Source organism: Oncorhynchus kisutch, linkage group LG26, assembly GCF_002021735.2.
Source record: "Oncorhynchus kisutch isolate 150728-3 linkage group LG26, Okis_V2, whole genome shotgun sequence".
Taxonomy (NCBI): Eukaryota; Metazoa; Chordata; class Actinopteri; order Salmoniformes; family Salmonidae; genus Oncorhynchus; species Oncorhynchus kisutch.
In genome coordinates, this window is record NC_034199.2 from 45,414,958 (window position 1) to 45,431,006 (window position 16,049).

The window sequence follows — 16,049 nt, forward strand, 5'->3', positions numbered from 1 at the left end:
TGCTTTTCTTCAGCAGGGACAGGGAAGATGGTTAAAATTGATGGGAAGATGGATGGAGCCAAATACAGGACCATTCTGGAAGAAAACCTGATGGAGTCTGCAAAAGACCTGAGACTGGGACGGAGATTTGTCTTCCAACAAGACAATGATCCAAAACATAAAGCAAAATCTACAATGGAATGGTTCAAAAATAAACATATCCAGGTGTTAGAATGGCCAAGTCAAAGTCCAGACCTGAATCCAATCGAGAATCTGTGGAAAGAACTGAAAACTGCTGTTCACAAATGCTCTCCATCCAACCTCACTGAGCTCGAGCTGTTTTGCAAGGAGGAATGGGAAAAATTTTCAGTCTCTCGATGTGCAAAACTGATAGAGACATACCCCAAGTGACGTACAGCTGTAATCGCAGCAAAAGGTGGCGCTACAAAGTATTAACTTAAGGGGGCTGACTAATTTTGCACGCCCAATTTTTCAGTTTTTGATTTGTTAAAAAAGTCGTTCCACTTCATGATTGTGTCCCACTTGTTGTTGATTCTTCACAAAAAAATACAGTTTTATATCTTTATGTTTGAAGCCTGAAATGTGGCAAAAGGTCGCAAAGTTCAAGGGGGCCGAATACTTTCGCAAGGCACTGTATGTCGCGGGTCACTATGTCGCGGGTCACAGGAGAGCCGTTTGAACGTAAACTTTTTTACCAAATGCGTTCTCGAACATGTGAACTTTCATGTGCCTACTTGGTTTAGCCACAGAAAAATACCACAACCTTCCTGCTCGCCATGATTGGCTGAGATAATGAGTGGGCTGGACATGCCGAGAGATGAGTTTGGATTGGTCTGCCATATAGCACACTACTGTCAATTTGAGCTGGTCTGTATGTCTAGTTAATATCCCTAAGGCGGCTTTTATTTTTTGTTATCGCGTAGTAAATCTGCATAAGCCAATTGTCAAGTTAAAGTGTACTGTTATCTAGCTAATGTTAGCTAATGTTAGCTGGTTGGCTGGCTCGCTAACGTTATGTGTAAGCTCTCCACTTTCTGGGGTCAGTGGAATTTGAGTATGATGGCTATTGAGATGGAGAAAACACCTGTCTCTGGATTACATCTTCAAACTAAGGGCAACAATGGCATCTGACAGGAGATGTGTCCATCAATGACGTAAGATAGTCTAGCTAGCTACAATTTCAGATATTTCACCTTTCAAATGTTTACATAAAGTGGTTTCATTTCAAGTTAAAGTGTACTGTTAGCTAGCTAACATTAGCTGGCTGGCTCGCTAGCTAACATTACATGTACTATCTTATTATTCATATCTCAGACCCATTTGCTTAACTAGTTATTGCCTAATGTTAGATAGCTAACATTGAACCTGGTTGGTTGTTAACATCTGAACCTGCAGATTCATGCAGAGTAGTAACGTCATGAGTTGGTATTATGGCTCATTGTTAAGCTAGCTAGCTACATGTCTTAACAAAAGACTCCACTATGCAACAACTTGTTTCAATAGAATGTCATCGCAACAACTGTTGATAGACGTACTAGCTGGTAAATTCACTCTGGCTATCTATTCCGATTTCAGACCACGGGAAAGACAGTCTAGCTAGCTACTTTTTCATATATTACACCTTTCTAATTTTGACAGAGAGTGGTTTCATGTCAAGTTTAACCCTCCTATTGTGTTTGCTTCATGTTCATTTGTTCTGCGTTCCAGGCCCAAAATGACCGCCCCGTTATAGCTGTTTATAAATCCATTATAATACATAAATTATCACCTATGGTTGTGTTAGAACTTTTTATCAGCTCATGTTCTTGTGCAGGAGATCCTGGAAACCAAGGTCCAGCTGCTGCAGGAGGTACACACGCACACATTAATACACACACTGGGCGCCGACAGAGATGGCAGCCTCGCTTCGCGTTCCTAGGAAACTTTGTGTTATTTCTTACATTGGTACCCCAGGTCATCTTAGGTTCCATTACATACAGTCGAGAAGAACTACTGAATATAAGAGCAGCGTCAACTCACCATCAGTACGACCAAGAATATGACTTTCCCGGAGTGGATCCTGTGTTCTGCCTTCCACCCAGGACATCGGAATGGATCCCAGCCTGCGACCCAAAACAACGACGTCGTAAAAGAGGCAAATGAAGCGGTCTTCTGGTCAGGCTCCGGAGACGGGCACATCGCGCGTCACTCTCTAGCATTCTACTCGCCAATGTCCAGTCTCTTGACAACAAGGTTGATGAAATCCGAGCAAGGGTAGCATTCCAGAGGGACATCAGGGACTGTAACGTTCTTTGCTTCACAGAAACATGGCTCACTGGAGAGACGCTATCGGAGTCGGTGCAGCCAGCTGGTTTCTCCACGCATCGCGCCGACAGAAACAAACATCTTTCTGGTAAGAAGAGGGGCGGGGGCGTATGCTTTATGGTTAACGAGACGTGGTGTGGTCACAACAACATACAGGAACTCAAGTCCTTCTGTTCACCTGATTTAGAATTCCTCACAATCAAATGTTGACCGCATTATCTACCAAGGGAATTCTCTTCGATTATAATCACAGCCGTATATATTCCCCCCCAAGCAGACACATCGATGGCTCTGAACAAACTTTATTTGACTCTTTGCAAACTGGAATCCACATATCCTGAGGCTGCATTCATTGTAGCTGGGGATTTTAACAAGGCTAATCTGAAAACAAGACTCCCTAAATTGTATCAGCATATCGATTGCGCAACCAGGGCTAGTAAAACCTTGGATCATTGCTATTCTAACTTCTGTTGATGAATCGATACATGAGACCAAGTTGAAACACTGGACAGGGTGGATCAGGTATAGTAAAGGCAGTTCATTTTACAGAGTAGAGATATCTGGCATAGCGTGCTGCACGGACTCTCGTTCGTCTGGCTCTTAGGGAACCTTCAGAAAAGAGCCCCGATACATTGTGTGCAGTTCATTTTATCCATGGGTATGACGTAGGTAGATTCTGGTAGATTCAGGCCTCTGGTAGGTTGCTGGTAGTCGATTGGCAGTTCCCTCCAGACTGGTGTCGCCGTCCAATTGGCAGTTGGAAGAGTTCTTTGTCTTTGGAGCCCATTCCCAGGGAAGGGAGTGAGTGTGTGTATGTGTGTGCGTTCCTGTCTTGGCAAGTCTGTGTGTCCTCGGAGTGAGTGTGTGTATGTGTGTGCGTCCCTATCTTGGTGTCCTCGCAGTGAGTGTGTGTATGTGTGTGCGTTCTAGTCTTGGCAAGTCAAGTCTGTGTGTCCTCGCAGTGAGTGTGTGTAATGTGTGTGCGTCCCTATCTTGGTGTCCTCGCAGTGAGTGTGTGTAATGTGTGTGCGTTCTTGCAGTCTGGGATGTTGTGGCCGAACTGACGGCTAGCACCTGTGGCTAGGATGTATCCTGTTTTGACAGTGTTGTGGATGATTTAAGTGAGTGTGTGTGTGAGAGATATGAGCCCTAACATGTTTTACTGTGAAAATACGTTGTTATGTGTTGTCTCAGTTATAGCAATGCAATAGCAGTAAGCTGATCATTTGCATAGGAAATAGCACTTCATTACACTTCCGCGATGCATATAAGGCCCTGCCCCGCCCTCCTTTCGGAAAAGCTGACAAAAGCTAAAACAAGAATCTCCCACGCTGAGGTCTGTTCAACGCTGGTCCGACCAATCTGATACCACGCTCCAAGACTGCTTCCATCACGTGGACTGGGATATGTTTCGTATTGCGTCAAACAACAACATTGATGAATACGCTGATTCGGTGAGCGAGTTCATTAGAACGTGCGTTGAAGTTGTCGTTCCCATAGCAACGATTAAAACATTCCCAAACCAGAAACCGTGGATTGATGGCAGCATTCGCGTGAAACTGAAAGCGCGAACCACTGCTTTTAATCAGGGCAAGGTGACCAGAAACATGACCGAATACAAACAGTGTAGCTATTCCCTCCGCAAGGCAATCAAACAAACTAAGCGTCAGTATAGAGACAAAATAGAATCGCAATTCAAGGGCTCAGACACAAGAGGTATGTGGCAGAGTCTACAGTCAATCACGGATTACAAAAACAAAACCAGCCCAGTCACGGACCAGGATGCCTTGCTCCCAGGCAGACTAAATCACTTTCTGCCAGCTTTGAGGACAAAACAGTGCCACTGACACGGCCCGCAACCAAAACATGCGGACTCTCCTTCACTGCAGCCGAGGTGAGTAAAACATTTAAACGGGTTAACACTGGCAAGGCTGCAGGCCCAGACGGCATCCCCAGCCGCGCCATCAGAGCATGCGCAGACCAGCTGGCTGGTATGTTTACGGACATATTCAATCAATCCCTATCCCAGTCTGCTGTTCCCACATGCTTCAAGAGGGCCACCATTGTTCCTGTTCCCAAGAAAGCTAAGGTAACTGAGCTAAACGACTACCGCCCCGAAGCACTCACTTCCGTCATCATGAAGTGCTTTGAGAGACTAGTCAAGGACCATATCACCTCCACCCTACCTGACACCCTAGACCCACTCCAATTTGCTGGACTTCCTGACGGGCCGCCCAGGTGGTGAGGGTAGGTAACAACATCTCCACCCCGTTGATCCTCAACACTGGGGCCCCACAAGGGTGCGTTCTGAGCCTTCTCCTTTACTCCCTGTTCACCCACGACTGCGTGGCCACGCACGCCTCCAACTCAATCATCAAGTTTGCGGACGACACAACAGTGGTAGGCTTGATTACCAACAACGATGAGACGGCCCTCGGAGTGTGGTGTCAGGAAAATAACCTCACACTCAACGTCAACAAAACTAAGGAGATGATTGTGGACTTCAGGAAACAGCAGAGGGAACACCCCCCTATCCACATCGATGGAACAGTAGTGGAGAGGGTAGTAAGTTTTAAGTTCCTCGTCGTACACATCACAGACAAACTGAATTGGTCCACCCACACAGACAGCATCGTGAAGAAGGCGCAGCAGCGCCTCTTCAACCTCAGGAGGCTGAAGAAATTCGGCTTGTCACCAAAAGCGCTCACAAACTTCTACAGATGCACAATCGAGAGCATCCTGTCGGGCTGTATCACCGAATGGTACGGCAACTGCTCTGCCCACAACCGTAAGGCTCTCCAGAGGGTAGTGAGGTCTGCACAATGCATTACCGGGGGCAAACTACCTGCCCTCCAGGACACCTACACCACCCGATGTCACAGGAAGGCCATAAAGATCATCAAGGACAACAACCATCTGAGCCACTGCCTGTTCACCCCGCTATCGTCCAGAAAGTGAGGTCAGTACAGGTGCATCAAAGCTGGGACTGAGAGACTGAAAAACAGCTTCTATCTCAAGGCCATCAGACTGTTAAACAGCCACCACGAACATTGAGTGGCTGCTGCCAACACACTGACTCAACTCCAGCCACTTTAATAATGGGAATTGATGGGAATTTATGTAAAATATATCACTAGTCACTTTAAACAATGCTACTTATTATAATGTTTACATACCCTACATGATTTATCTCATATGTATATACTGTACTCTATATCATCTACTGCATCTTTGTAATACATGTATCACTAGCCACTTTAAACTATGCCACTTTGCTTACATACTCATCTCATATGTATATACTGTACTCGATACCATCTACTGCATCTTGCCTATGCCGCTCTGTACCATCACTCATTCATATAGCTTTATGTACATATTCTTTATCCCTTTACACTTATGTGTATAAGGTAGTAGTTTTGGAATTGTTAGCTAGATTACTCGTTGGTTATTACTGCATTGTCGGAACTAGAAGCACAAGCATTTCGCTACACTCGCATAAACATCTGCTAACCATGTGTATGTGACAAATAAAATTTGATTTGATTTGATTTGAACATTACAAGTTTTGAACTTCTATTTATGGCCTGTAGGTCTCATTGACCTGAGTTCATACAACTAGTTTTTGAGTAAAAAAAGCATAATGTATGCATAATTTTGACGACAACAAATACTCAGATGAAACATATTGTACTATTTATCACAGACAACTTTGTGTCAAAGTTTAACAAGGACTCTCTCCTCCTCACCAGTGTCATGATCAAAGATATGATCAAGAGCCTCACATACTGTATATCGTTTGGTCATTGTGCTGCCACAGAATGAATTGTGAGCAAGGCCTCAAAAAAGTTTTTTACCAGAGTTCGATATATTATTGAAACTATTGTTTGGGAGAATGCCAACAGGTCTGGTTCCCGTGGAGGAAAGATTCTATTGGGGAAAGGTTCCTGTGGGGGTTGCCATGGAAGCCAAGAAGGGGAGTGAAGTGTGTGTGTGTGTGTGTGTGTGTGTGTGTGTGTGTGTGTGTGTGTGTGTGTGTGTGTGTGTGTGTGTGTGTGTGTGTGTGTGTGTGTGTGTGTGTGTGTGTGTGTGTGTGTGTGTGTGTGTGTGTGTGTGTGTGTGTGCTCAAACACAAATGCATGTGGTGGTCTGGGAGATGAAGTGTGTCCATTCGATGAATGTGCATGTGCCGGATCTCAATTGTATACACTAATTGTAGTCTCACCCACACACAGGTGTACAAAAGTTAAAGAAAACACCCAAAATGTAACAGAATTCATCAACATATATTATATGTGTTCAGATGCCCTGTGTGGACAAAGTCATGGAGCCTTATGACAATCAGATTAAGTTAGCTAGCTAACATTAGCTGGTTGGCTTGGTAGCTAACATTACGTGTATATTCTCATTATTCATATTTTTATTCGTATCAAATTTTTATTTGATTGGAGCCAATGGCCACAATGACAAAATAATTTTTTTATTACAATTAGGTGGACGGAGGTGAGGACCAAAATGCACCGTGTTAAGTGTCCATAATGTTTAATCAAACACAACAGAACACTGGAACAAAACAATAAACGTAAATTAGCTAAACAGTCCCATGTGGTAACGAACACTGACACGGAAGACAAACACCCACAACTCAAAAGTGAAACCAGGCTACCTAAGTATGTTGTCCTAATCAGGAACAACGATTGACAGCTGCTTCTGATTGAGAACCATACTAGGCCGAATACAGAAATCCCAAATTATAGAAAAACGAACATAGACAACCCACTCAACTCACGCCCTGACCATACTAAAACAAAGATATAATAACAGAACTAAGGTCAGAACGTGACAGACAGGCCGTACTTGAATTTTGATTCATTAATCCGATGGGTCATGAAACGTGGTTGTCAACAATTTAAACATATTTTTCACCTACAATAATTTAAATCCAATTAAATGCAATCTATTCTTAGTCCACCATATTTTTTACTGACATATCAACCACCTGGTTAAGCACATTTTGACAAAATTCTTGTTTTTTAACTATTTATTTTCATATTCCTCTGAGACATGATTGTGTCGAGGCACAGATCTGGGGAAAGGTACAGAAACATTTCTGCAGCATTGAAGGTCCCCAAGAACACATTGGCCTCTATCATTCTTAAAAGGAAGCAGTTTGTAACAACAAAGATTCTTCCTACAGCTGGCCGCCCGGCCAAACTCATCAATCTGTGGAGAATAGTGTTTTATTGTTGAAGGATTAACCTGGGGTAAAATAATTGACGTTGTAAGAACAATGGTTGTCCCGTGCTCTATTATTATAACACTTTATATGAACATCTTTGTGGTGGCCAGATCACAGGCCAGAAAGGTGTTTTCAAAAGAGGCTGCCAATGTGTCTGGTGTTAAAACTTGACATGCAAATAAGTCTGAGAAAAAAGCAGCAAAAACTCTATCAATTGTTGTTTTCAACTCTCTCATTTGTTGTATTCTATTTTCTACTCTCGTTCTTTTGTAGTTTTTAAGTTTTTTTTAAACAATTTCTCATTGGTCTTCTGCCACTAACTAATTATTTTATAAATTCGAACATTTATGTTTTCTTTTATGTATGGTTCAAAGTGACAGCTAAACATGTCTTAACTCTGATCTTAAGGCGTTCATTATGTTCATATTTCCCAGTTTGAGAAACAGATTTAATATAGTTTTGTAATACAATTGTTGTAATTGCTTCTTTCATGTAACAATACACTGACATGACTTATCTCAGTGTTTTCATCATAGGTAAAGGTGGTGTTGATACGGAATGATTTGATTGGATTGGAATGATTTGGAGTAGGCAACAAAAGGAGTAAGCTTGTTTTTGTATATTCCAAATACAAAAGACTGTGGTTGTTCCATGTTATTTCATGATAAATAGTATGTAATTATTATAAAAGTACATTTTGAGGAAGTCATGTATCATTCTGTGTGTTAAACATCACCCTCTAGTGGCTTAATTAGGACACAATGCCTTTAACAAGTGCAGTGAAGTTGAAATGCACAATACTGCATGATATCAGATAACGTCCAGTTCTCACTAAATGGTGTATTGTAGTAGTTATGCAAATATGCAATTAGGGGTAAAACGTAGTAATAGCATTCAGTAATACATCATTTGTAAGGCATTTACAGTTTGTTAACAATTTATTAATCATTACACCCACAATTGTTAAATGTTAGTCAGCTAGTAATTCTCACATTTAAAAATAACTACTCTATGCAATAATGATTAAAAAGAGCAGTGCAAGAGACCACAGCAGACAGTTCAACCTCAACATTCTGGTTATGAACACTACCACTACTCTCACTACCACTAATCTCACTATCACTGCTCTCACTACCATTACTCTCACTACCACTACTCTCACTACCACTACTCTCACTACCACTACTCTCACCAACACTACTCTCACTACTACTACTCTCACTACCACTACTCTCACTACCACTACTCTCACTACTACTACTCTCACTACCACTACTCTCACTACCACTACTCTCACTACCACTACTCTCACCAACACTACTCTCACTACTACTACTCTCACTACCACTACTCTCACTACCACTACTCTCACCAACACTACTCTCACTACTACTACTCTCACTACCACTACTCTCACTACCACTACTCTCACTATCACTACACTCACTACCACTACTCTCACTACATCACTGCTGCCAGGTCAGGGGTCACACCAGAGCAGCTCTGTCAGATGCTGTTGAGTCTGAATGGATATAAGGATTAGTAAGACTTTATAATAAACCATTTATAATGGATTAGTAAATATTTTATTCATCGTTCATTTTACATTACTCCCAGATTTGTTTTAGTAAGCGACTTATTCAAACATTTATAAACAACTTTTATGGTATGTATTAATGTTTTCTAAGATCATTCATAAGATGTTTAATAAATGTCCTTATAAACCATGTACAAATCATTTGTAAAATATTTTTGCAGTCTTAAATCTAAAGTGAGGACTATTTATACTGTATAAGTGTTTTGAGTGACCAGTGTAATTTAACACAAAAAGATGGACATGTTGTGGTAGTGTGCTGAAGAAGTAACATGTTTTGTCTGAATATGCTAACATTCGTGTTTGCTGGCTTTGACTACCACAACCAAAACGTGGATAATTGTCACTCATTAGAGCAGTTCACAGACTGCTTACAGGGTAATGGAACAACTATCTAAATACATAATTTAACTGAACATTACATTTAAAGGGTTACTACCTTGAGAAATGACGTTCTAGTCCTGCCAGCCCATGTCCTTGAAGTCGATGTAGAGGCGGCGGGGCTTACACGCGTTTCTGGACAGTAGTGGAGAAGGTGGAAAGTTTTAAGTTCCTCGGTGTACACATTAATCGGTGGACTTTGTCATTGACCTTCCCCCCGCCCAGTGGAACACCACCATTCTCATCATTGTGGACATGTATCCCAAAGCTTGCGCCTCCTTCCACTGCCTTGGCTCCCGTCGGCCATGCAAACCGCGGAGGCTCTTTTAACTCACAATCTTCGGGCACTACGGGATCCCAGAGGACATTGTGTCAGACCGTGCCCTCAGTTCACCTCACGCGTATGGAAGGGGTTCATGGAACGCCTGGGGGTCACGGTCAGTCTCACCTCCGGGTACTGTCTTCAAGCAAATGGGTGGGTGGAGAGGGTCAATCAAGAAGTGGGCATGTTCCTGAGGTGTACTGTCAGGACCGGCTGGGGGAGTGGGCAGATTTTCTACCTTGGGCTGAGTACAAGCAGAATTCCATTCACCATTCCTTCACTAAACTCACTCCTTTCAAGTGTGTGTTGGGATATCAGCCAGCCCAGGCACCTTGGCATCCGAGTCAGACGGAGGACCCAGCGTGGAAGAGTGGTTTCGGCATGCTGAGGAAATCTGGAACGCTGTGCACACTGGTCTCCAGCAGGCCGTGCGTCAGCACAAGGAACAGGCCAACCGCCACTGCAGTGAGGCGCCTGGTTTCTCTCCAGGAGACCCGGTCTGGCTCTCCTGGTACTGCTGCTCATTCCGTTCACCCGTTCCGGAGGTCTACATCATCAAATGGATCATTGCCACCAACCACATACTGTTTTGTCTCATTACATACACCTGGTTCCCATTCCCCCTGATATGAATGTATAGATATGTGCCCTCTGTTCCCCATTGCCCTTGTTGATTATTGTTCCATGTCCGTTGGTCTTGTGAGAACCTGTGCTCTGTTGTATTGGCTTGCTTGTTACCGTGTTAGTTTGCACTTGTTATTACGGGTCTCGTCCCGTGTAGTTATTAGTGGTGTACACCTCACTCTTTGTTTGGGTTACAGCCCTGTGTTATAATTATATATATGTATATGTTTGTTTTGGGCTTCATCCCCATCAAGTCCATGACGTACACTATTTTGGGTAGAGAAATAAAAACCCACCTATTTCGTATTCCTGCGCCTGTCTCCTATCATTATGCAACGTTACAACATTAGCTAAATATTTGCAATATAACACTTCCTCACGTCTTTACAAATAGTTGACAAATAATAGTATTTGTGAATTAAATGTTAGATATATTTCCTTAATTATTGTGTAATTATTCTTTTAACACTGTCACGCCTACTCCCGCTAACCAACAGTCCTGGCAACCCACATTGCACACACCTGGCATAGTGGTAGTGAGAGTAGTGATAGTACCACCCGGGGCGTACCACCAGAGTCCAAGTGTATACGTTACAACCATTGATATGTTCTAGTCCATTATCACACCTTAAATCTCTTCTTATTGTGAGAAATTACACAGGTCACTCAAAACATTGATTAATTGTTTCAAAGTACAAATAGCTCTCACTTTAGATTAGGGACTGCAAACATATTTAATAAAGTAAATGGTTAGTAAATGGTTTACATATAAAACACTGTAAATGCCTTACAACTGGTTTATTACTGAACATTAAAATAATGTGTTAACAAATTAGGTCATAAATATTAATGCCCCACAAATGACATTCACACAATCAGAGGATTTTGTGCAAGGTATGTTTAGTGTTACAATACAGTAGTTCGACTTTATTATAGATAGTCCTTGTGCCCAGGGTCTGGGGGCTACCGGTGAAGCTGTCGATATCAGGTACGAAGGTAAGACCCAGATGCAGACGATGTCGAATTAACAATGGTTTAATAATCCAACAGGGGCAGACAATATACAGGTCAAGGCAGGCAGGGGTCAGTAAACCAGAGGTGGGCAAGGCACAGGTCGGCAGGCAGGCAGAGAGGCAGGACAGGCAAAGGTCAAAACCAGGAGGGCGAGAAAAAGAGAGACTGGGAAAAGCAAGAGCTGAAGCAAAATATCTGGTTGACAAACAAGACGAACTGGCAACAGACAAACAGAGAACACAGGTATAAATACACAGGGGATAATGGAGAAGATGGGCGACACCTAAAGGGGGGTGGAGACAATCACAAAGACAGGTGAAACAGATCAGGGTCTGACAGTTGAGAAGATCTAACTTGATTAAATGGCTAATCGTGAATTATTCCTAAAGAGTTGTTATTTTTTGTGTGAAATGTTCTTTTAGAAGTGCGTTGGAGATAATTGATACAACCAAATGAAATGGAAATTACATTTAGTCTTTTGCTGTTTAAATCAGAGAAAACAACACACCAGAAAAGGAACACAACATTACTGGGTGATTGGGTCAGAATACAGTGTTGTTGTACTGATGTCTGATGTTCCAATGATCTAACTGAGACAAAGTTTCCCTCAACTTAAATAAGTATAGTTCATAATTCAGTTCAGATGGACATTTCTAAACGTCTATGGAATGTTCATATGTAATGCCACTATTCATTTGAATGCATGCGCTAAAGTGCATACCCCATAAGGCCCTACAAAGGCAAAAAGCAGTGACTACGTAATTTATTTTACCGCAAAATCTGACTTATTTTTCTGTCTATACAGTACTTTCTGATACACCATTATATATTCGGATCAAATGGCTTGTTCCTGTGTCAGGAAACGAGTACCACATTAATCAGATAATATACCTGGCCGTTGAAACAGATCAAATTCATAGATACGTTTTGCCTTTTAGGGCAGCATCAACTTCATAATTCAGTTCAGATCAACATTTTTATAGTCTATGGAACGTTCCTATGGAATGCCACTATTTTGATTTGCTATTAGCATGTACACCATAAACTTATGCTATCTCATCAACTTCCCTACTGTGAACTTTCCTACACACTGACCAGCTGACATGTGGTGGGCCATCATCTCTCCTGAGGTTGTGGAATATGGTCCAAACTGAGCACTGACATCACCTAAACCAGTTAGTCTGCACATGTATCATATTTCCATTGAAAAATAGCCTTTGAGTGACCAAAACATCACTCATAACATGTTTCCCCATTAAAATGCTAGGTTGAGTAAATGTTCCCTTTCTTTCATCTCTAACCATCAGTAAGGTTGAAGGACAGGCTAGGTGGGCACAGAAACATCCAATCCTGTCATACATTACATCATGCTTTCACAACTGATTTGTTTATCCAACCGTTTGTTCAATTCTGTGCTCACATGCGCACGCGCGCGTGTGTGTGTGTTTGCAGAGATAAGCTGGGGAGGGGAGTGTCTATCAGTAAATCAGGGATAAATAGAGAGGCAGAGCTCAGAGTTTGTCAGAAGGTGGACCTGACAGGGTCACACACAGGACCAAGCAGGAGCAGGACCTCAGCATTTTTACTTTTTATTACAAATGGAGAAACATGAAGATGTTCAATACTGTTTTCAGGACAGAAACTCTTCTTGCAGAAAGGCTTTTCTATCGACATCTATCTACATAACACTGTACATCTTCTTCTCATTGATTTCAGCAGTTACAGTATTTTTGAACGTACTGGTGATCATCTCCATCTCTCACTTCAAGCAGCTCCACACTCCAACCAACCTGCTCATCCTCTCTCTGGCTGTGTCAGATCTCCTGGTGGGACTGATTGTGATACCAGTAGCGACTTTAACAATAATGGAACCATGCTGGGGTTTTGGGGAATATTTCTGTGTGTTTCAATTCTACATTACTTTTTTATGTACTACTTTATCGCTTGGCAATTTGGTCTTGATATCTATTGACCGCTATGTTGCTGTGTGTGATCCCTTATTGTACCACTCTAAAATAACAATAACAGGAACTATCTGTTGTATATCCATTACCTGGTGTTGTTGTATCCTATACGATGCTGTTATTATACAAAACTTTGTAAATGTGCAGACACCCAGTAGGTGTTTAACAGAATGTGTTATTGTTGAAGGAATAACATGGGTTAATATAATTTACATTGTTTTTATAATGGTTGTCCCGTGCTCTATTATTATAACACTTTATATGAACATCTTTGTGGTGGCCAGATCACAGGCCAGAAAGGTGTTTTCAAAAGAGGCTGCCAGTGAGTCTGGTGTTCAAACTGTACATGCAAATAAGTCTGAGAGAAAAGCAGCAAAAACTCTAGGTATTGTTGTTTTCACCTATCTCCTTTCTTGGATTCCATCTCTATTCATTTACTTTGTTTTTTCTGTTATAGGTGATCATTTAATATCATATTTCACCAGTTATCTGGCATTTGTTAATTCCTTAATTAATCCAATCATTTATGCTTTCTTTTATCCATGGTTCAAAGTGACAGCTAAACTTATATTAACTTTGAAGATAAGACATTTATAGTTCCTATAATATGATTCACTAGTTCGGCAAACATAGGTTTGATATAGTTTTGTTCAACATTTGTTGTAATTATTTCATGTTACAATACACCGACATGACTTATCTCAGTGTTGTCATGATTGATACATGTGGTGTTGATACTGAATGTTTTGTCTGGATTGGAATGGAATGCCTTGGAGAAGGCATATGAAGGAATAAGCTTGTTTTATAAAATACATTGTAGTCATTGTGGATTGTGTTCTCCAAATACCTAAGGCTGTGGTTGTTCCATGTTAATGATAAATAGTATGTAAGTGTTCTAATAGTACATTCTGAGGACGTCATGAGTCATTCTGTATGTTGTTTAACATCTCCCTCTAGTGGCTCAATTGTGACACGTCTTCATCAAGTAAAGTAAAGTTCAAATGAACAAGGAATTTCCAGTTTGCTCACCATTTAATATTAAGGCCACATTTACAAAATGTTATTCAGCTAGGTATTCTGACATTTATAAATAACTACTACAGTATATACATGAATTATTCAACACAACAGTGCAGGAGACCACAGCAGACACTTCAAACTCAACATACTGGGTATTGTCACAGACCGGCTCATAGCCTGTGGCACAAATGAGGGGACACGAACAGGTATAAGCCAATCAAAGAGGTTCTTTATTGTAAACAAAACGATTAACTTTAAACAAAGAAAAGGGAATGAGGTGTGGAAGTATCATAATGTGAGGTGTATGTAAAGTATCATAATGTAAGGTGTATGTAAAGTATCATAATGTAAGGTGTAGGTAAAGTGCAGGGATGCGTGAATCTGTGTGTGAATATGAGGGAGGGGGGGGGGGGGGGCGCTTGGGAGTTCAATTCATTTTATCTCATTGTGCTTCTCTTGCAGTATACTCAGAATTATGTAGGATACCTCTACTCTCACTACATCACTGCTGCCAAGTCAGGGCTCACACCAGAGCAGCTCTCTCAGATGCGGTTTACTCTGAATGAATAAAGAGTGGGTGTCACAAAAAATAATGTATAATGGATCAGTAAATTGTTTATTCATAATTTATGTAATTAATCTGATATTTAAGTAAACTGGTAATTCACATAATTATAAACAACGTTTATAGTACACAATGATTCATAAGATCATTCCAAAGATGTGAAATAAATATTTTAACCATTTAATACTCAGTAAAGTAGTTTTTCCCTAAAGTGAAGACTATTCTTTATAAATGTTTTGAACAGTGACCAGTGTAATTTATCACAAAAAGATGAACATGCTCATGGTAGATATTCTAGCAGTTCCTGATGCTCCTTAAAGTTTCAAAATGACCTAGAACATATCAATGGTTAAACAATAAGCACACAACACAGAGGATGATAAAGGAAATATATTGAACATTTTATTCCAAAAACACACTGTCCTAATAGTGTGCTGAAGGAAGTAACGTGTTTGTCTGAAATTATAACATTCTTGTTTCTTGGCAGTGACTGATTGCAGTCACTCAGTAGAAATAAAAATGTTACTTGTCAAAAACTTTTGTTTATTCGATGTTATTGCAGATGTAGTGAGAGGTTTATGCACCTAAGTTCTGACAGTGAAGTAATATCTAACAATTTAACAAATACCTAATACACACAAATCTAAGTAAAGGACTGGAATTAAGAATATAAGGATGAGCAATGTCAGAGTGGCACAGACTAAGAGCAGTTCAGAGACTGTTTACAGGGTAATGGAACCAATATCTAAATACATCATTTAACTGAACATTACATTTAAAGGGTTACTACCTTTTAATACACTACAAAATCAAAATCATATTTTATTGGCCACATACAAATATTCAGCTGATGTTATTGCGGGTGTAGTGCAGCTGATGTTAGTGAAATCCTTTTGTTCCAACAGTTCAGTAGTATCTAACAATTCACAATACACACACATAAAAGTAAAATAATTTATTTAAAAAATATATTTTGATAAGCAATGTCTGAGTGGTATTGACAAAATACATATGAGATGAGT

The 16,049-nt window shown here is 40.9% G+C and overlaps 1 protein-coding gene across 1 annotated transcript; it reads left to right on the forward strand.

The window, feature by feature from the left end:
- The first annotated feature begins 13,018 nt into the window (after positions 1-13,018).
- On the forward strand, positions 13,019-14,832 carry LOC116357750 (trace amine-associated receptor 6-like). Its single transcript, XM_031806283.1, has one exon. The coding sequence runs from the start codon at positions 13,077-13,079 to the stop codon at positions 14,037-14,039; it is 963 nt and encodes a 320-aa protein (XP_031662143.1). The 5' UTR covers positions 13,019-13,076; the 3' UTR covers positions 14,040-14,832.
- The last annotated feature ends 1,217 nt before the right edge of the window (positions 14,833-16,049 follow it).